Raw genomic sequence first — 22,414 nt, forward strand, 5'->3', positions numbered from 1 at the left:
ACTAAACTGTCTCATGACTTTTGCTTCTTTCACTCTAAAATAATGATGATTGATGATTTTTTATCTATGGCCATGATTGTAAATATAAATATTGTTAACTTAGAAAGGTTTAAGATTTAACATTCATCTAAAGTACTGATCTCTTTTTTTTTTCCCCAGCAGAGTCTTGCTCTGTCGCCCAGGCTGCAGTGTAGTGGCGCAGTCTTGGCTCACTACAATCTCTGCCTCCCAGGCTCAAGCAATTTTCATGCTTCAGCCTCCCTAGTAGCTAGGATTACAGGCATGTGCCACCATACCCAGCTAATTTTTTGTATTTTTAGTAGAGATGGGGTTTCACCATGTTTGCCAGGCTGTTCTCGAACTCTTGGCCTCAAGTTGGTCCACCTGCCTTGGCTTCCCAAAGGGCTGGGATTACAGGCGTGAGCCAGCATACCCGGCCATGATCTCTTGATATGCTTGTTACTTTCTTAGTATATTTTGAATCGGTTGATGTTACAGTTAAAGTTTTAGAGATAATTACCTTTTAGATAATGTGTTTAATGAACATTCAAATACGTGATTCAGTCAAGAATTACCAGAAATGTGGAATTTATCTCATATTTTGAGTTTCTTTATGAAAAGTGTCAATCATGTGTCATTAGAGATACTCTATTATTACTAAACTAATTTGTAGTAAATTTGTTTTTTTGGACTTAAAGTTTCTATGAATGAATTAAAAGTGGTAATTCTGTTAACAATGTGATGTCAGTGGTGCCTTCAAGTAATAATATCATAATATTGGATTGGGGCAGTATGCGTGAGAAATATTTCATTATGTGTCAAATACATGATTCATCTAATTATTCCTCATTTTACAAAATATACAGTGTTAAGTGTAAATTACTAATTTTTTTAAACAGCTTTTTTATAGAGTTACTGATGAAAATGCCAAAAATAGTGAACTTAACCTTGTTGGTATGATCTGCTATACCAGCCGACATTATTGTGCCTTTGCATTTCACACCAAAAGTTCCAAATGGGTATTTTTTGATGATGCAAATGTGAAAGAGGTAAGTGACACTTTCTTTAATTGAAATAATGACTGTGATTTTTACTTTTTGTTAATAAATGATATATTGATATTAATATTCAAAAGGATGATATAATTATTATGTAAAATAGTAATAAATGAACATAACAATGATAGCATCATTAAGTTCAAACTTTCTTTTGTTATTCTTGAAATTGGCTTATTTTGAAGCCAACTTTTAAAGCAGTCCATTTCCAGAATAATAATAGACTAATGAATATTAGTATACAAATATGTAACTATCAGTGATCTGTGTGTCAGTGATGATCCTTTTTGCCTGATGCATACTTGCTATATTTTTTTTTTTTGTAGATGAGTCACAGTAGTTTTGTATAACTAGCGATGAAAATGTGCTTGCCTTTATTTTTATTATGACAATTTTTTTTCAAATTTTGTGTGTGGAATACAGAAATAGATATGTGAGTTATATCTTTTGGTAATTACAGTTGACCCTTGAACAACATAGGAGTGCCAAGCCCCTGTGCAGTTGAAAACCCATGTACAACTTTTGACTTCCTCAAAACTTAACTGCCAGCAGCTTACTATTGACAGACAGCCTTATAAAAAACATAAACAGTCAATTAACACATATTCTGTATGTTATACGTATTATATACTGTACTCTCACAGTAAAGTAAGCTAGAAAAAAAATCTTACTTAGAAAATTATAAGCAAAAGGAAATATATTTACCACTCACTAAGTGGAAGTGGATCATCATAAACGTCTTCATCCTTGCTGTCTTCACATTTAGACTGAAGAGGAAGAAAAGGAAGATTGGTCTTGCTGCCTCGGGTGGTAGAGGCAGAAGAAAATTCACATATAAGTGAACCTGCACAGTTCAAACCTGTGTTGTTCAAGGGCCAACTGTAATTTATTTACTCAAATAGTAATAATATTGTCTAGAAAAGTAGTGAATAATAGTTCTTAATAAGGAGTATTGGAATCACATGAGGAGCTTTTTAAAAAACATATATTCCTGGACTCCTAAAGTTTTGATTCAGTAGTGTAAAGGCAGGTATCTGAAATTTTAAGTTCTACAGGAAATTCAGACATAGCACAAACTATTGGTCTTGCCAAAGCTTACTGGCTTTGGCAATCTTTATTAAGTAGTAAACTCATTTAAAAATGCAAGTTCTTTGGTTGTTATAAGCAAATGATGTAGAATTCTATTTAGTTTCATTTTAATATACAACAAAAGGCCATTTATCAGCACTGTGATTAAGACAATACAAATTCAAATATTTGGTATTTAGTGGACTTCTAATTCTACCCATGAAGGATTAACTGCTATAGAAATAGGCATTTCACTGTTTAAAACTAGGACATAGGTGAAACAACTCTAAACATTGAACAACATGCAGTTGAACAGAGAAAAGGGAAACAAATGAGGTCAGCTCTATAATTACCCACTGCTTACTGCCTAGAGGTAGTTTCTGGGTTGCAGTGCAGGCAGTGGGAGCCCAAACAAAGCCCAGCAGTGTCACTGAGTTCTGCAGACTGAAACTGGAGTTCAGGGAGGCCTAGATGGCTAAAATTTGCAGGACAGAATACTAGAAAGAAAACTGCACAGGGAGAAAGTTCTGGAAATTGACAGAAGGGTTCCCTGGAATTTGTGGCTAAATTGTGATTTGTGCATGTGAGGGGTGAACCCACACAAGTTTGGGGTTAGTTGGGAGAGATGGGAAGCATCACTGGAAAACAAAAGGTAGGAGGCAGAGGTTGCAGTGAGCCGAGATTGTGCGACTGCACTTCAGCCTGGTGACAGAGTGAGACTCTGTCTCAAAAAGAAAAAAAGAAGAAAAAAAAAAAAAGCTTAAAACAAGCCTTGAAAGTTCAAAGCTAATCCCACTTTTAAAATAACACAACAAAATTCAATACCCAAGACTATGAAGTTCAGTGAAATTCAATATGCCACTTCAAAATAGCATTCAATAAAATATTACCAAATATTCAAAGAACCTGAAGAAAAATTAATAAAAACAGACCAGAAATGACTGAGATGGGAATATCAGGGAAGGATAGTAAAACTACTATTTATGTATAGGGATTTTTTAGATAACGTTTAATAAGCATGAACCATAAAAATAGTTGGTAAATTAGACTTCAATGAAAGTTAAAATTGTTGTTCTTCAGTAAGATACTATTAGGAGAATAAAATGACAAACCATATACTGAGAGAAAATATTTGTGAAGCATGTGTCTAATAAAGACTGTATCCAGAATATTGAAATAACTCTTAAAACCCCATTAAAAAATCAGCAAAAAATGTTGACAGTTCACCAGTGAAGATATATGGATGGCCTTGAAATGATATTCAGTACATCATTAACCACAATGGAAATACAAATTTAGTTCAGAATGACATTCTAGTACTCACCTGTTGTAATGGCCAAAATTAAAAAGACTGACAATACAAATAGTTGGTGAGGATAAGAACAGCTAGAGCTCTCACACGAGGCTGATGGAACCACAAAATTGAACATTCACTTTCAAAACTGTCAGTTTCTTTAAACATATATTTACTATATAACCCAGCAAATCCACTCTTGTGAAAACGTAACTCCACATAAAACGTGTACGTGAATGTTCAGGATAGTTTTCTTCATAATGCTCAAACTAGAAATGACTCAAATGTCAACAATAGGTGAATGGATGAACAAATTGTGGTATAGCTATACAGTGGAATATAATACTCAGCAAGAGGGACTGAACTATTGAACTGATACATGCAATAATGTGAACAAATCTCAGAAGCATTATGCTAAGTGAAAGAAGTGAGATATAAATGACTACATGCGATGATCCCATTTATATGAAATTCTAGAAGGAAAAACAAAGGTTTAGAGAGTAGATCACTCATTTCCAGGGACTGCAAAGTGGGGTACCAGGTAAGATTTTGGGGTGAGGATTACACGATTGTATTGTCAAAACTCACTGACTTGTACACTATAACTAGATAATTTTACTCATATAGTACACCTCAATAAAGCTGTTAAAATTTTGGTATTAATATTTAAAATCAGCACTTTGCTTGAATTACTTAGTACTTTGATGTAGGAGTTTATTAAGTTTCATCTTGAGTCGATGTGTAAAAACATTTTGCAGTTTCTACTTTGTAAAGTTTAAATTATTCAAAATTTGGAGGAAGAACTGGGTATATTAATTACCCTGTGAAGGTTTTTATTTTATTTTCACATTGACTCTTCAAAGTCTGGCCAATGTGGTGAAACCCCGTCTCTACTAAAAATACCAAAATTAGCCAGGCGTGGTGGCACATACCTGTAATCCCAGGAGGCAAAGTCATGAGAATCCCTTGAACCTGGGAGGAGGAGGTTGCAGTGAGCTGAGATGGTGCTACTGAACTCCAGCCTGGGTGACTGTGACACCTTTTCTCAAAAAACAAACATTACAAACAAAAAAATGGACTCCTCAAGTCTCTTGGAATCCCCAGTGAGGAGGATAAATAGCTGAATATATGTAGTTCAGAACAGCTCATCAGAATTGTTCTTAAAAGTCCCCTTCTCTGCAAAAATATTCTAGAATGCTTTGTGGTGTTTTTGTTTGGTTTTGTTTTGCTTTTAAATCAATTTTATAGAGGTATAGTGCACAAACATTAAAATACACCTATTTTAAGTGTACAGTTGGAGTTTTGATAAATGTATTCACCCATGTAACCACCATAATCAGTACACAGAACATGTTCATCACCCTAGGAAAAGTCTATCAGGCTTCTTTGTTGTCATACTCCCCACACCACCCCAGGACGAGGAAATTGCTGGTCTCATTATAGATTAGTTTTACTCATTCTACAATTTTATATAAATGGTCTCTTATAGTATGTACTATGTGTCTGCCTCCCTTCCTTTAGCATAATGTCTTTAAGATTCATTCATGTTGTTTGTATTCACACTTTATTTTTATTGTGTTTTATGGCTGTACAACAATTTATCCATTTACCTATTGAAGTATGAATAATCTGTTTGTGAACATATTTTTTTCCATTGCTCTTAGATAATACCTAGAAGTGGGATTTCTGGGTTGTGTGGTAAGTGTCTGTTTAACTTTACAAGAAACTATCAAATTTATTTCCAAAGTGGTTATACCAGTTTGCATTCTGTGAGAGCAATATATGAGAGTTCCTGTGTTCCACATTCTCAGCAGCACTTCGTGTTGGTATTCTTTTTAATGTTAGCCCTTCTAGTGTATGTATAATATTATCTCACTGTGGTTTTCATTTGCATTTCCCTTGCGGTTGGTAATATTTTGAGCATCTTTTCTTGTGCTTGTTGACCATTCTTACATCTTTCTTTTGGTGAAATGTCCAGATTTTTTGCCAGTATTTTGCACTGGATTATCTTCTTATTAATACATTGTAGGGATTCTTTATTCTGCACAGTAGTCCTTTATTAGCCGTATGTTGCTTATTTTTTTTTCAATTTCTTAATGGTGTCTTTCTAAGAGCAAAAGTTATTAATTAATTTAGATTAAGTCCATTTTTAAAATATTTTTCTTCTGTGGTTTGGTATGCTAAGAAATCTGCCCTTCCCCAAGTTTGCAAAGATTTTCTCTTTTGTTTTCTTCTGGTTAAGTTTTAGTTTTTGTGTGAGCTATTCTTAGTTAATTTTTTTTTGTTTGTTTTATATGAAGTCAGGTTAAAGTTATTTTTCTCATGGTAAAAGTTCTTTATTTTCAGTTGTAGCACCATTTGTTGAGCTGACTCTTAAATTTCTCCATTGAATTGCCTTGAAGTCTTTGTCAAATGTCAGTCAATCACATATTTGGAAAGCTTTTTAAAATTTATTTGCCCATCAAATTTGTAAATGATAATGTTTAAAAGATTTTTATTTATACTAGTTACTAAATACAGTTAATTATATAATATGATATATACTTGAACTACTAGCAGCTGCATATCTAAATTTTTTAAAAATATAAAATAACTCAGAGTCTCTGTCTTTTCATGTAACACATTGATTACAAGGTTTTGTTTTGTCTTTATTCATTGTGTTTTTTTAAAAGATTGGAACTAGATGGAAAGATGTTGTCTCCAAATGCATTCGATGCCACTTTCAGCCACTGCTTTTGTTTTACGCAAACCCAGATGGGACAGCAGTTTCTACTGACGATGCACTCAGGCAGGTTGTCAGCTGGTCACATTACAAATCTGTTGCAGAAAATATGGGTAATTCTTTCTTTTAAAAATTCTCCATGTTTTTCTATTATCACAGTGAACTAGGAATACTAATACTCTGAATATAAAATGAATATCGGGGGGAACCCCATCCCCGATATTTAACATGGGTTCTTTTCTATTCCCTAAGCATGTCGGCTGGTTTGAGAAATAAACGGAAAGAATACAAGAGAGAGAAATTTTAAAGCTGGATGTCCGGGGGAGACATCACATGTCGGCAGGTTCTGTGATGTTCCCTGAGTCATAAAACCAGCAAGTTTTTATTAGCGATTTTCAAAAGGGGAGGGAATGTACGAGTAGGGTGTGGGTCACATGCGTCACAAAGTAATAGAATATCACAAAGCAAGCGCAGGCAGGGCGAGATCACAGGACCACAGGATGGGGCGAAATTAAAATTGCTAATGAAGTTTCCGCATGCATTGTCATTGATAACATCTTATCAGGACACAGGGTTTGAGAGCAGACAACCTGTCTCACCAAAATTTATTAGGCAGGAATTTCCTCCTCCTAATAAGCCTTGGAGCGCTACAGGAGACCGGGGCTTATTTCATCCCTTTAACTTTGACCATAAAAGAGGGATGCCTCCAAGGAGGCCGTTCATAGACCTACTCTCAGGGCGCATTCTCTTTCTCAGGGATGTTCCTTGCTGAGAAAAAGAATTCAGCAATATTTCTCCTATTTGCTTTTCAAAGAAGAGAAGTATAGCTCTGTTCCGTCCGGCTTACTGGCAGTCAGAATCCAAGGCCATCTCCCTTGTTCCCTGAACATTGCTGTTATTCTCCTTTTTTTTAAGGTGCCCAGATTTCATATTGTTCAAGCACACATGCTCTACAAACAATTTGTGCAGTTAACACAATCATCACAGGGTCCTGAGACGACATACATCCTCCTCAGCTTCCAAAGATGACCAGGATTAAGAGATTAAAGACAGGCATAGGAAATCACAAGGATATTGATTGGGGAAGTGATACGTGTCCTTGAAATCTTCACAATTTATGTTCAGAGTTTGCAGTAAAGACAGGTGTAAGAAATTATAAAAGTATTAATTTGCGGAACTAATAAATGTCCATGAAATCTTCACAATTTATGTTCTTCTGCCATGGCTTCAGCTGGTCCCTCTGTTCGGGGTCCCTGACTTCCCACAACAAATATTGAGGATAATTTCAAATTTGACTTTGAGTAGAGTTGAGGCAATTTTAGTAATTTTTGTTAGTATTTTGGAATGATCCTTTTCTCATCAATGGCCTCAGAAGCACCTTCAGGAGTTACCCACTATTATCGTCACACAATCACAGAAGAGGCTTCACTAGTAGCTCTTTCTAGAAGTACGTTTTAAGTGATGTAGTAAACTGGAAAAGTCCAAAACAGTTGGGTCCTTTTTGAATGCAGTATAAAGCATTTCAAAATTCTTAAATGATGTCAGTCCTCATAAGTTTTAAGTAACTTTTTTTACAGTTAAAAATAATCTGAAAAAAATGGTTCAAACATCTCTTTTCATGGTAAGGAAAGGAATGATACATTTTTGTTTCTCTTTTTAAGGATGTGAAAAGCCTGTAATTCATAAGTCAGATAATTTAAAAGAAAATGGATTTGGTGATCAGGCAAAGCAGAGAGAAAATCAGAAATTTCAAACTGATAATATTTCATCATCTAATCGGAGCCACAGTCACACAGCTGTAGGGAGAGGACCAGGTACGTGTTTAAATTGTCATTTTTACATAGTTCCGAGTGAGTGTCTTCCTTTTTTCACTTACCGCACGATGCTTACCTAGCTTTCCTTGCCTATAAAGTGATAATAGCAAGTAGGTAACAAAATTCGTCTTTTGATTTATGCATTTCTCTGAGAGCTGTAGTTTTACCTGACCAGTTTGATTCCATGAGTTGTTTGAGTTTCTCCATGCACTCAGACTGTGGTAGGCCTGAGGCAATCTGGACAGTTACCAAATAAAGCAACAATGTGGCATTTCCTTCAAGGAGTTAATAATCAGCTTGAAGCAGAAAAACGTGAGTTAATAATTTGGCATAAATACCAAAATTAAATTTACTGGTAGTGAATGCAACAGTAGTTCAAAGTTAACTTATTGCCGTAGTTTGTTCTTAACCTCATTTTTATTAAACTCTGCCTTGTTATTGTTATCCCATAACTAACTTTCACAAGTCGAGTTCTGTAACTTGGGTTCAAAATGAGACCTCACGATACTGTGTACAGTTACAGTTTAGAAATACACATAACTCTTGTGTGGATGTTCAGGATGATTTTGTAATCAACCTTTAAATATATTAATGAAATAATGTGTAATCATAAAAGTAACTCATTTAATCAAGGGTAGTAACATTGAGAATTAACAGTTATCCACAAAAAACTAAAATAAAGGCTTTTAAAAAATTATTAAATATTAAAAATTTTCCTTTCACAGATTACCTATACTCGTAGATCAAGGCATTTTATGTTTTTCAAACAACACCTAGTTTTAAGCCCAGAAATAGTATATGTGTGTGTAAGAATAGAAGCATTGGAACCAGACAGCTTGGGTTCATATTCCCGGTTCTCGACTTACAAACTTTGTGAACTTGGGCAAATTTCTAATTTCTCTCTGCCTCAGTTTCCTTACCCAAAATAGAGACAGTAATTGTACCTTGAAGAAGTAAATGAGTAACACATCTGGCAAATAGTGACCATTCAGTTACCTTTAGCTCTTATTATTTTAATGGCAGATCTCTTTTTTTATACTTGTTTTAGAGGCTATACAAGAAGTTCTAAAAGACAACATGCATCTCCAGTGTCAAGAAAAATCACATTTAGTTTTTAATCATAAAAATACCATTATATACTATATATCTACATATCTATGCTTTTTAAAATTATATCAACATTTTTATATAGATCGTTTTATTTTTATTGAGCAATTTGAAAAATGATCTGTATCATAGTAAGAAAGATTTCTTTTACAGCTAAGTTAAGTCACATTGATCAAAGGGAAAAGATAAAAGACATTTCCAGAGAATGTGCTCTGAAAGCTATTGAACAGAAAAACTTACTTTCTTCACAAAGGAAAGATTTAGAGAAGGGACAAAGAAAAGATTTAGGACGACATAGAGGTAAGTTAAGATCTTGTACTATTGATTTTAAAAGGAGCTGCTAAAATCTTATTTTAAAACTGAATTTTATAACTTTAATTTCTGTATATGTTAAATATATATTAAAAATATATAAAATATATAAGTTAAATATATATTTATATAATATAGAAATATAAAAATTATATATTTCTGTATATGTATATATAAATTAATATATAATTTCTGTATGTAGTTTATAGCAAATAAATTATATTAAAGTTATTTTTAATAACTTTATTTTTAAGAGGTGAGAGTTCACTGTTGTGCAGCCTAGAGTGCAGTGACACAATCATAGCTCTCTACATCCTTGAACTCCTGGGTTCAAGCTATCCTCACATCTTAGCCTCCTGAGTAGCTAGGACTACAGGCACATGCCACCACATCTGGCTAAATTTTAAAAAGTTATTTATAGAGATGGGGTCTTGCTGTGTTGCTCAGACTGGTCTTGAACTGCTGGCCTCAAACGATCCTCTTGCCTCAGCCTCCCAAAGTGCTGGGATTACAGGGGTGCCCAGACCTATTATATTTTATATATGTGTATATTTATTAATGAGAAATTTAATACACCTATACTAAATCTAAATATGCAAAATATCCTGATTCTTAAATTTAATTCTAACCTGGGATACTTGTATATGGGTTTCTATGTTTTAACTTACTTATAATTCACTCATGGCATATTCAAGTAATAAGGAAGTTTATAAAACTAAGTGAAGGGACTTCTTTTCTGGCAATCCCTGACTTTCCCTCTCTTTACTTAGTATTTCCATTTCCACATTATAAGCATGTCTCTTTATGGTTTTATGCTTTTTTCTTTATGGACAGAGCATAATTTAACTGATCGTGATAGACTTTACAGGCTGATTTAAGATTTTTTCTTCAGCAACATCTTTTTTCACACATAACTTTGTACATTTTTGCATATAGCCATAGTATAAAATTCCTTCAGAGGAATTGCTGGGTCAGGATATGTTTACTTTTAATTTTGACAGATGTGGCTCAGTTGCCCTCCTAAAAGACTGAACTAGTCTGCACTCCCACCAATAATGATTGGATGTCTGTTTGTTCACACTCTCAGCAGCAATTGGTTTAACAAACTTTTAAATCTTTACCAATATAAGAAGTGGAAAGTATTTTTATGATTTTTGTTATGAGTGAGATAGAGTGCTTATTTTTTAAAAAAACTGCCTCAATTTTGATCTATTTTAGAGATCATTTTTTAAAGTTTCTTTTATAAATACCCCTCATTAAGCATACATAAGGACTGGAAAAACACTTTTTAATCTCAAAGCAGTATGTGATACGTACTTGCAATTACTATTTACCTAAAACTCTTTAACATTTTATTTCTAACAGGTATTTGCCTTGTGACTACAAGGTGACTCTGAGGAGTAATTCATGTGTATCTTTAATTTTTTTTTTTTAAGATTTGATTGATGAAGACCTTTCACATTTCCAATCTGGATCACCTCCTGCCCCAAATGGTTTTAGACAACATGGGAATCCACATCTATATCATAGTCAAGGAAAAGGATCATATAAACATGACCGAGTTGTACCACAGAGTCGAGCTTCTGCACAAATAATAAGTTCAAGTAAATCCCAGATTCTTGCTCCAGGGGAGAAAATAACTGGCAAAGTTAAGAGCGACAATGGCACTGGATATGATACAGACAGCAGCCAAGATTCTAGGGATAGAGGAAACAGCTGTAATAGCAGCAGTAAAAGCCGGAACCGAGGTTGGAAACCTATGAGAGAAACATTAAATGTTGATAGTATTTTTAGTGAAAGTGAAAAAAGACAGCATAGTCCAAGACATAAACCAAATATCAGTAACAAGCCCAAATGTAGCAAGGATCAAAGTTTTAGTAATTGGCCAAAAGAGAATCCAAAGCAAAAAGGTTTAATGACCATATATGAAGATGAAATGAAGCAGGAAATAGGAAGCAGAAGTTCCCTTGAATCTAATGGAAAAGGAGCAGACAAAAATAAAGGCCTTGTAGAGGGTAAAGTGCATGGTGATAATTGGCAGATGCAAAGGACTGAGTCTGGATATGAAAGCAGTGATCACATCAGTAATGGATCTACTAATTTGGACTCACCTGTTATCGATGGAAATGGTACAGTAATGGATATCAGTGCTGTTAAAGAAACAGTATGCTTCAGGTAATGTAAAAGTTGAGTGAATCATTTTTCCATCACTGTTCTTTCTTGTTAATTGCATGAAGTAATTGTCGAAGTTTGGGGTCAATTAAATAGGATGGAAACAGCATGAGCTGTTTTAAAGAGCTTTAAAAAGTTTGCTTCTTCTAAACACAAGTATGTTTCTGTAAAGAAACCTAGGATATTGCAGTTTATTTGATATTTTAGATTTCTATTTTTAATAGTTATTTCCTGATTCCAAAAATAGCAGCTTTTTATTTTTAGAAAATTTGGAAAGTACTGAAGTTTATTATCATTGTTGTGTCACTGTCAACAATTGACTGGTTTTAAAGCACAGACTTCAATTGGTATCATCTCAGTCATTAAATTGGTTGTTTAATTCTTCTTTTTTTGTCTTGAGGGGAAGGAGTCTCGCTCTGTCGCCCAGGCTGGAGTGCAGTGGTGCAATCATGGGTGACTGCAACCTCTGCCTCCTGGGTTCAAGTGATTCTCCTGCCTTAGCTTCCCAAGTAGCTGGGACTATAGGCACACACTACCATGGCTGGCTAATTTTTGTATTTTTAGAGACGGGGTTTTGCCAGGCTGCTCTCGAACTCCCAATCTCAAGTGATCCACCTGCCTTGGCCTCCCAAAGTGCTGGGATCAAAGGCCTGAGCCATTGTGCCTGGCCTGTTGTTTAATTCTTCAATGTATGTAATGTTTATAATCTCATCTCTAACATTTGTAACTCAGAACTGAAGCTAGTTTTTACTGTCACAACTCATTCTCATGGAAGATATTTTCCCTTTAGCAAATATAAAAAAATTCAATCAAATAACTTTGTGTTCAATTAATTCTAAAGACATTTATTATATTACTGTTTAATCCTTCTAACATGTGTTTGTTTGATATTAGCTGATATTTGACCACATTTGTTATTAAAAGGTAGATTTGCAAATATCAACTGCTCATGTTTTATGAAAATGCTGTTTCAATAAAGACTTAAGGAAAGGGCCAGGTGTGGTGACTCACACTTGTAATCACAGCAGTTTGGGAGGCTGAGGCAGGAGGATTGCTTGAACCCAGGAGTTCAAGACCAGCCTGAGCAACATGGAAAGATCTCATCTCTATGAAAAAGTTTTAAAATATTAGCCAGGTATGGTGGCATATGCCTGTGGTCCCAGCTACTTGGGAGGCTGAGGTGGGGGGATCTTTTGAGCCCAGGAGGTTGAGGCTGCAGTGAACCATGTTTGTACCACTGCACTGCATCCTGGGCAAAAGAGCAAAAGGTCCTGGCAAAAAAAAAAAAAAAAAAAAAAAAAAGACTTGACAAGGTAATTTTATAATTCTTCTTGGAATGGAGTAGCCTACGGTAGTAGAAAGATCAGGATTTTATAACCAGATAGACTTAGATTTTAATTATTGGGCAAATTTGTTTGACTTTTACAGTCTTTATCTTCTCTTGTAAAATAAAGATAACTACTTTTAGTATTAAATAATGTACATTAAGCCCTAGAACAACACATGGTATATAATAAATGTTTAACAAATTTTTTTTTCTTTTTTTAGAATAAACAAAGGCAATCCATAATAACTGATGTGTTTAGTGTGTATTTTATTTTCTAGTGACCAGATTAAGACAAGCAACCTAAATAAAGAATGTGGGGACTGGACCTCCCTTCAGAGCCAAAATCACTTAGAAGGTAAAAAGCTTATTTGAATATAATAGTTGCTGTAAAAAATAAATTGTAGTAATGTATTGTTTGCTATTATGATGTACCTGAGAGAAAATCCTATATGACTATAAAAATGACTATGAACATTATTTTTAAATAACCCTAAAATATCAATAAACACATTTTATGAATATATTATGTTTTAAATTATGTTTTAATCAAGTACATGTGGAAAGAAGGAAATCAGCATTCTTTTTTGTATGTATATTGTTATACAAAAGAAAGCATGCTATACTTTCCACATTGGCTTCACAAAGTGTTAATAATGGTTTTGTATCTTACTTTTTATTTGATTGGATAACTATTGCTTTTGAAGTTTGCAGCCTTTTTAATGTGCTGTTTGGATATGTCTCTGATATTAAAGATAGCATTATTATTTTTTGATTTAGATGATGAAGTCTTTCAATTTTTTTTTAGTAGCCATTTGCATTTTAAGTGTCCACATTAGGGACCCTTGAACACGTTGCTTTTCATACTTGTCCTTAAAACTGTTATTTGAGACTCAAATAGGCAGGAGTATCTGTCTATGGTGGCTTGTTAACACTTTACTTTTACTTAACAGAAGGTATATTTCTATATTTGCAAATAAAAATGTCATGTTCTGATAGCTCAGAAACTGTCTATAGACTGTTGGTCTTTCTGACTTTACCCCCTACCTTTTATGCCTATGCGAAATAGGCATAAAAAGAGAATGGTCCACTGGGGTCCATTGAGGTAAGAGTAAAGAAGATAAGAATGGTCCTGTTACTGATAAGTTTATGAGTAATGATGAGGGAAGTTGAGAGCATTCATACTTGAAGGCTTTTAAAGGATGGGAAAAGCTATGAGAAAAGGGGAAACTCTTATCAGGATAGGTAGGTTTTAGATTATGCAATGGTAGTATCTTCAAAATCTCCAGGTGTTAACTCAAGTTTGTTTCTTGCTCACAATACAAGTCCAGAGGTGGTCAGTGTAATCTCTTCTTAGGAGTCACTCAGGATCCCGGGCTAAGGGGATATGGGTGAGAAGGAGATAAAGGAAGATATATTGTGGAGAATCACCTGCCAACTCTTAAAACTTCAAACCTGAAGTGACACATGCACTTCCACTTCTGTATCATTGACCAGAGCTAGTCTTCTAACCAGGCCTGATTTCAGAGAAGGTAGAAAACTGCAGTTTTACAGGTGCTTGGAATTGAATGGAAGCATGTGTGTACAATTCTAATGACTGTCACAGTAGTTAAAAACTGATAGAAAGATTGATAAACAGCCTTCTGGAAAAGTTCCGTTTGGCAACAATAACTGTGCAATGGTGTGGAATGATTATAGGCGATTTGTTAGCAACACATAGTAGCCCAGAAGCAAAGAAAGTTAGAAATTTGAATGTATACAGGATTCAGGGTTGCTATTGGGAGTATATACCTGAAGAATTTTGGGGAGAGAAGTCAAGGAAGATGATTTGCAAAGGAATTATTATGCTGCGATCAAAGACAATGTTTTCAAATTTTATAATTCAGAGGAGTAGAAGGGATATAATTTTTCACAATATAAAAGAGCAATGAACAGCAAATTTTAATGTTTTTTAGTCTTTATTATCCTTAAGGCTTTTGTGGGGATTATTTTTCAGTTTGCAGACAAAGAATGTGATTAAATGTTAAATTATTTTGTTTTCATCAAATGGTATACTATCAGAAGGAAACACTTATATTAAGGAAATAACCTTCCTTTCCCATATTCGAATGTCTCGCCTGATAAAATCTGATAAGTTTTGTAACCAAGTATTACAGGAAACAGTAAAGGGTTGGCCAGAAATCATAGCAAAAGTCAGTGAGATTGAACAATAACTGCAAGTTCAGTACTTGTTACAAAATGATACTTGCTTCCTGATAGTTATAAAAACACAAGATCGTAGAGATTTTGATGGTCAGAAGTACATTGCTACAAGAACTTTGCAGGAATTTTCCTCATTTAATATGAAAGTGTGTGTGTGATGTACTTAAAAATGCTTTTTTTTTTGGTAACGTGTATAACCAAATTTACCATTCTAATTATTTTTAAGTGTACAGTTCAGTGGCATTAAGTATATTCACATTGTTGTGCAACGATTACTACCATCCATCTCCAGAACTTTTTTATCTTCTCAAACTCAAGTTCTCTACCCATTAAACAGCTCCTCATTCTCCCCTCCTTCCAGCCCTTTGGCAATCACCATTCTACTTTTTGTCTCTGTGGATTGGACTATTTTAGGTGTCTCATATAGGTGGAACCATATGATATTTCTCCTCTTGTGTGTGTGGGTTATTTCACTTAGCATGATGACTTCAAGGTTCATCCATGTTGTAGATGTATCAGAATCTCATTCCTTTTTAGACTGAGTAACATTCCATTGTATTATATATCACATCTTGTTTATGCATTAATCTGTAAGTGGACATGTGGGTTGTTATTACCCTTTGGGTATTGTGAATAATGCTGCAATGAATATTAGTGTGCAAATGTCTGTTTGAGTTCCTACTTTGAAGTCTTTTGAATATATACCCAAAAGTGCAGTTGCTGGGTCCTGTGGTATATGTTTAATGTTTTCAAGAACTGCTGTACTATTTTTATAGCAGCTGCACCATTTTACATTCCCACCAGCAGTGCATAAGGACTCCAGTCTCTCCATATCCTCACTAGCACTTGTTATTTTCTGTTTTAATAGGTATTGTATTGTGTTTTTGTGTAACCCATTCTTTATTTAATTAAATAAATTATACTATTTTAAAGTAAAGTTATTTCTGATTTCATAAACTTTCTACTTCAAAGCCTACCATGGTTCTCTAAGCCAGTCTTTGACTTGAGAACATCTGTTTGTGTTGTACCTTGTGGTATTATGTATTCCCTTCCCCGCGTCTGGGACTGAGAATGTGTGGAAAAGTGATATAGGAATTTTTCCCCCAAATTAAAAACTTGCTGTGCACGGTTTTTACCCCCCACAAGGGACAATTTGTTATAATTTTGTGACTATATATGATTTTCTTGGTCATTCCTATTATTTATAAAATGGGGGCACACTTAAAGCTGTGGAGTGAGGAATGATTGGATGCTGTCAAGAAACGGGGGACATTACTGAACTGTAGAATCATTTTATATCAATAGCTAAAAGACTTAAAATTCAAAGAGCCTTAGAAATTTCTTATTTTCATATTTTCTTGACATGTTGTCAATTTTTAATATTAGTCTATGCAAGTATATTTAATGGTAGAGGGCCAAAATCTATAATAATGCTGCTGTTATTTCTGCTTTTTTCCCATTAATAGAGATATTCTATAGGCTTGTCTGCCTATGTCATGATGAATTCTGCTGCAAAAATCCATCCCTACACTGCCTAAATCTGTTACATTTGGGAACATTGTTTAAATTGCCACAATGCCATTTGGAATGTTTTAGCCCCCTTTTTAAAATAGAATTGTAGTGGAGGGATTTCACACACCTTAAATTACATTCAGGACAGAAGAAATGATTTCTTCTTACAAAAATGATTTCTTCTGATAAAAAGTATGTTTTATACTTTTTAAATCTTTCAATTTTTCTGAATTTCGAAAATTTATTTCCAAGTAAAAAGTTAAAAGATTACAGTAGACTAATAGTTGCACAGCAATGTGGATGCACTTAATACCACTGAACTGTACACTTAAAATAGTTCAAATGATAAATTTTGTTATGTATATTTTACCACAATAGAAAGGAAACCCTTTAAGTGTATTACATACTTTTTCAAATTAACTGAGGACACCTATTGCAAAATTCTTAGAGCAATGTGTTTTGACCATGAAAATCTCAATGACCTTATGTTTTTATAACAGGAAGCAAGAGAAGTAAAGAAATGAATTTTTGTCTATCTTTCCAAACCTTTGCTGTGAATAGCATACCTGGAGTCGAAAATGAAACTAAGTGCTTATTTTGCGTTTTGTTTGTTTTCAAGTGGACATGCTTGGTATTTATATTGCAGAAGATAAGGAACTAATGATGTACAGGGAGAGAAAGGCATAAAGAATAGAACAGAACAGTAATTGATGGAGTAAGACCCTTGAGGTAGAGTGAGAAGGAAACAAGGTAGATACAGGATTTGAATGAAAAGGATGGTAGTTTTTCTGTGATGAAGGAGAGAAAGATGAGAGCAGATATTGATTAATGTGTATTTGTGTTAGGTAGAGCAGTTGAAGTGTTTATACCTAATGGACTTTCTTTTTTCTATGAGGTGCAGTTATCTACTGAGATAAGTACATAGTAGGTTAGGATATTTACAGATCATATGTAACAGATCACAAAAGAATTCAACTTTTGCCATTTGCTTCCGGAGTCTGCAATACTTGGCTTAATCTCAGTTGATCCTAGAAGTCAGGATTAGTTAATGCTGAAAGTCATGATCTGGGACATAAATAAGAGTGAAAGAAGTTAATCAGTGGTTTAAAAAATCTGTTAAGTTCCTTATTTCTTCTTGTACAAATAGTCTGTACCTCTACCTTCTTAAGTGAAATATACTATCCTTAATGTTGTTACATCCTAGAATTAAGTCAATAAAAAATTTTGTCAGAAGTATTTGTACATTTTTCTAAGAGGTTTTTGGCAAACTACAGTTTGTTCATTTAAGATAAATACATTAGAAAGTGTATTTAGAGAAAGAAGTACTTTTGCCAGCCGATTTTTTTTTCTATGCATATTAAACATTTTTTTCTCTAAGAATTCACAAACTGGTAACACATAATCTTTTCTCTTGCTGTGGCCTACGCAGGACCACCAAATGGCTACCTATGTACTTTTTTGAAACTAAACTTCTGGGATTGAAATTTACTTTGTAGCAAAATAGCAATATTTGCTTTTCCTTTAAATTATAATCCCAGTGTGAAAAGCAGGTATTGACTATTGACTCCTGCTTTTTTATTTTGTAAAATCCCCAAATTTAGGTTTCAGATAGTATAGATTATTACTACATATTAAAGTATCTCTCTACTCCTTTTAGTATGTGGTAAATTTAGCCATAAATATTTATCTAGTTAAAGTTTTCTGATTTTTCTAAAATATTCAAATTTATTTCAAATATATTTTTATTGTAAATTCAGTCATTGATTTGATTATTGCTGTTGAATGTTTAGGGTTTATAAATGTAGTATTACCATTATATTCTGAAATCTCATTATACAAGAGTGAAGATTACACTGTCTATGCCAGCAGTTTGGTTTTATTGCTATATACATATATGTCTATTTTAAACATAGGTCATTTTTTTTCAAATGAAATATGTATTTTGATTTCTTGAATACTCTGCTTTGGGTTTTTTTACGTATACAGAATCAAAATGGGCATTATTAAAGTTTCTTGCCTTGATACTGAGGGTTTTTTTTCTGTGTCAAAGTGTTAAAATTGAACTGTCTTAGATTTGTGAATAACCTGGAGCCAAAATTCCTCACAAAGACACATGGATGTCTATGTCAGCAGAAGAGAAAAATAACATATCTATTTTTAAGTTAGTTGGAATTCTGAAGTCAAACCACTTTGTTGAATGCCTGCCACAGTGATATTAAAATTTCAAACATGCTAATAAAACCTCTGCTGCCTCCTGCTGCCCATTGTGTGAATAATTTATAAAAGTAAAGAATTACTTAAGAACTAAATAAACTTGTTTCTTGTTTTGTGAAGATTAAACTTGAAATTATGAATTGGTGAATAAATTATGAATTGGCTAATAGTATGAAGTTAAAAATCACACTGGGTAGCAAATTACAACTTAAAAATTAAGCTTTAAACATTGACAAATTATTGAGGTTCTTTTTGACATCTTATTTCTTGTCACATCTTTTTTAAATCATAAAATAGCTGTTGAAAAGGCTGGCAGAGTTTTCGAGCCTCAGGTAGTGTGTCAGGCTTACCCACAGTGATTTTCTTAAACATGAAAAATAATATATTCCTTCTAGAGAGACTCTGGGATACATTTTACTGCTTTTTAAAAGTGTTAGGAGTATAGCACTTATAGACTTGAGATAAGTGGGAGGGAAAGATAAGATTTTCTCAATTCATACTTAACTTTTCCTGCACCACTGAGTTGGGAACATGATGGGCAGGATGGAGGGGACTTTAAAAAAAGTAAAACAGTGTGTTTTTTGAGGCAATTGTTTATTCTGCAGACCTTCATTTGAATGTCTTTTGTGTGCTAGATACTGTGCTAACTTCTGGGGAAATTTTTTTTTTAGGCACATATATAATCAGAGTGCTTACTGCAATTTAGTGGAAGTAAAAGTGTTAAATCTTAAATCAATGCCAGACTTATAGTTCCTTTCATTCTACTATCTTAAGTTTTTATTATTTACTATATGAGCAATACTGGCATAGAGGGTATTAAATTCTCATGTATATTAAATGACTCTTTCTTGGAAATTGCTTCTAAGATTTAACTTGCAGAGCTTGATCATAATCAAATATAGATTCTTTTCCCCCTATAGGGCAATACCTAAAAAATATCTAAGATAAAGAACACTTATTGTTTAAAAAATAAAATTACTGCTTTAATAACTTTGTTTTCTTTGCAGCTTTCATAGATTTGGTGTATGGTAAAATAGAAGCAGGAGAATGAGAGGAAAATGAGATGAATGAACATGATGAAAATGTCAACTAAAAATACAGGAGAATGCAGAAAAACTTACTAGAAATGTTACAGAAGTGTAGACAATTAATTAACAGTTCATGCTAATGCCCTATATTTTGCTATCTTCTATGGGCATCAGCATGTTATTTGATGTTCACACTAGTGGCCTAGTTTTATCAGAAGGAGATTTAGTATAATGACTTTGTATGTTAATGGCATAGTGCAGTGGCACGAGCACTAGCTTTGGAGTGAACCCTGGATTGGTTTAAATGCTCCTACTTACCAGATATATAGAATATTGGTTAGGTCACTTAACTTTCCTGAGCCTAAGTTTCCTCAAGTGTAAAAAGGGGAATTGTTTTACACAACAGTTGTGACTGATGTTTTAAAAGATAACTGTTACCAACTAGAACGGTAGTTTTCAAACTTTTGGGCCTCAGATATCTTTATAATCTTAGAAAAGGATTTATGACCTAAAACAGCTTTTGTTTCTATAGGTTATATCTATCAGCATTTGCTAAATGAGGCACTAAAATTGAAACTTTCAAAATATTTATTCATTTAAAGAAATAATAAACCCAGTACATGCTAACACAAATAACATTTTTAAATGAAAATTAACTATTGAAAACAAAAATTTAGTGAGATGAATGGCATTGTTTTATGCTTTCAAATCTCAGTTAATGCCTGGCTTCATATAAGATGGCTGGATTCTTGTTTTGGCATTCAGACTGTTGTGATGTTTTCATGTATGAAGAAAGCCCATTTACAAACAGATAATACAGCTGGAAATGGGAATATTTTAATAGCTTTTCCTAAAAATTGTGGATATTCTTTGACTCTACACCAAGTAGTAGTTTCTTTAATGCAGTGTGAAATCTGAAACCATAGTATTTAACTTTTCATCCTCCGTTACATTAGTTTGTCTCGCACTTTGAATGGATATTTTACTCATGCATGATTTTGTAACATCCATGTATGGTCATTTAAAAACTACTGGTTTGCGGCCGGGCATGGTGGCTGACACCTGTAATCCCAGCCCTTTGGGAGGCCGACGCAGGCGGATCACCTGAGGTTTGGAGTTCGAGACCAGCCTGACCAATTTGGAGAAACCCCGTCTCTACTAAAAATAAAAAAATTAGCCAGGCGTGGTGGCGCATGGCTGAAATCCCAGCTACCCAGGAGGCTGAGGCAGGACTGTTGCTTGATCCTGGGAGGCAGAGGTTGCAGTGAGCCGAGATCGCGCCATTGCACTACAACCTGGGCAACAAGAGCAAAACTCTGTCTCAAAAAAAAAATACTGGTTTGCTAAGTTATACAGGGCTTCCAAGTGTTGATACATTTCACTAATATCTTTCTAAAAACTATTTTTGTTAGTATCACCATAGATACTAGCAGAAAAGTCTTTGTAAGTAGTGGGAAGTTGCGAAACTCATGGTGGATACAAGTTTTCCAAAATTCTTACTTTCTTTTCAAAGCCTGAATTTTATCATTGGTAATAAATATTGCCAGTTGTTTTCCATGAATTGACAGGTACACTTATTTTTAAGAAAAGGTCTGCCAGTACCCAAGTCTGAATAACCAAAGTTTGGTATCTTTTCAGGTAAAAATGGTGTTCTGTGAAAAACCAGCTAAATTCAGCTGACAGCTCAGACAGTCTTATAAATGCTTTTTCTTGAAACTGCTGTCATGCTTGGTACTACCACAGCAAAAGTGCTTTATGCATAGTTCCCATTTCCTCACATAGAATAATAAAAAGATGTGCAAATGAAGTAAATTCACAAAATAATTGTTACTGTTTTATCAAGCATTCTTTGAGTAAAACTGGCTTAAAAAAAAAAAACACACAAGTATATGGCAATGAAGAATACAGTTAGTACAGTTTAGTGTTACTACCTTGAATTATGCTGACAGTTTTATCCATTATTGTTTTTGCACCATCAGTGTAAATGGCAACACAGTCAAAAAGAAAAGTAACATCTTAATATTATCATGAAAATAGTTTGACTTCATAGACTGCCTGAAAGGGTCTCGGGGACCTCCAGGGCTCCAAGGCCACACTTTGAGAATTGCTGAACTAGAATAATCTTAAGACTTGGTACATATTGGGTATTCCATAAACTGTAGCTATCATCATTGTGGTGATATGTGACTAAAATAATTTTATACAGTTTTCTACTTCTCATTTCTACGATAAGCGGGTGATGATGTTCACAAAGTAATTAAAGATACTTTTGTGCTTTGTTGATACGTTGGAGGTTGTGACTTTTCTATCAGTATATTGGTGCCCCAGGACCCTTGTGCCTTAGTAAAGGAAAAAGCCCCCTGTAGACCTTCAGGTTCTCAGATATAAAGCACCTGCTGTCCCATAAGGGGGAATCAAAAACTGAGATGGTCTCAGGTAAACTCCTGTACAAATCCAAATGTCTTAGTTCCCTTTTCTTCATCTCTACCTTTTAAAATAATTTTTAGTTTTCAGGGTTTTGTTTGTTCAGTTGGGCCTACTTTATCTGTAGTCTGGACATTAATTTCATTTAATTATATTAAAGATTAGA

The 22,414-nt window shown here is 34.0% G+C and overlaps 1 protein-coding gene across 2 annotated transcripts in view; it reads left to right on the top strand.

The window, feature by feature from the left end:
- USP53 (ubiquitin specific peptidase 53) overlaps positions 1–22,414 on the top strand; it is a 78,782-nt gene that overhangs the window by 51,049 nt on the left and 5,319 nt on the right. For both annotated transcript variants that reach the window (XM_015139141.3, XM_015139142.3), the window contains 6 exons: positions 900–1,049; positions 6,090–6,252; positions 7,801–7,953; positions 9,214–9,360; positions 10,809–11,547; positions 13,150–13,226. In XM_015139141.3, coding sequence (XP_014994627.1) covers positions 900–1,049; positions 6,090–6,252; positions 7,801–7,953; positions 9,214–9,360; positions 10,809–11,547; positions 13,150–13,226 — 1,429 coding nt within the window. The remainder of the gene's footprint in view (positions 1–899; positions 1,050–6,089; positions 6,253–7,800; positions 7,954–9,213; positions 9,361–10,808; positions 11,548–13,149; positions 13,227–22,414) is intronic.

The sequence above is a fragment of the Macaca mulatta genome, chromosome 5 (assembly GCF_049350105.2).
Source record: "Macaca mulatta isolate MMU2019108-1 chromosome 5, T2T-MMU8v2.0, whole genome shotgun sequence".
Lineage (NCBI taxonomy): Eukaryota > Metazoa > Chordata > Mammalia > Primates > Cercopithecidae > Macaca > Macaca mulatta.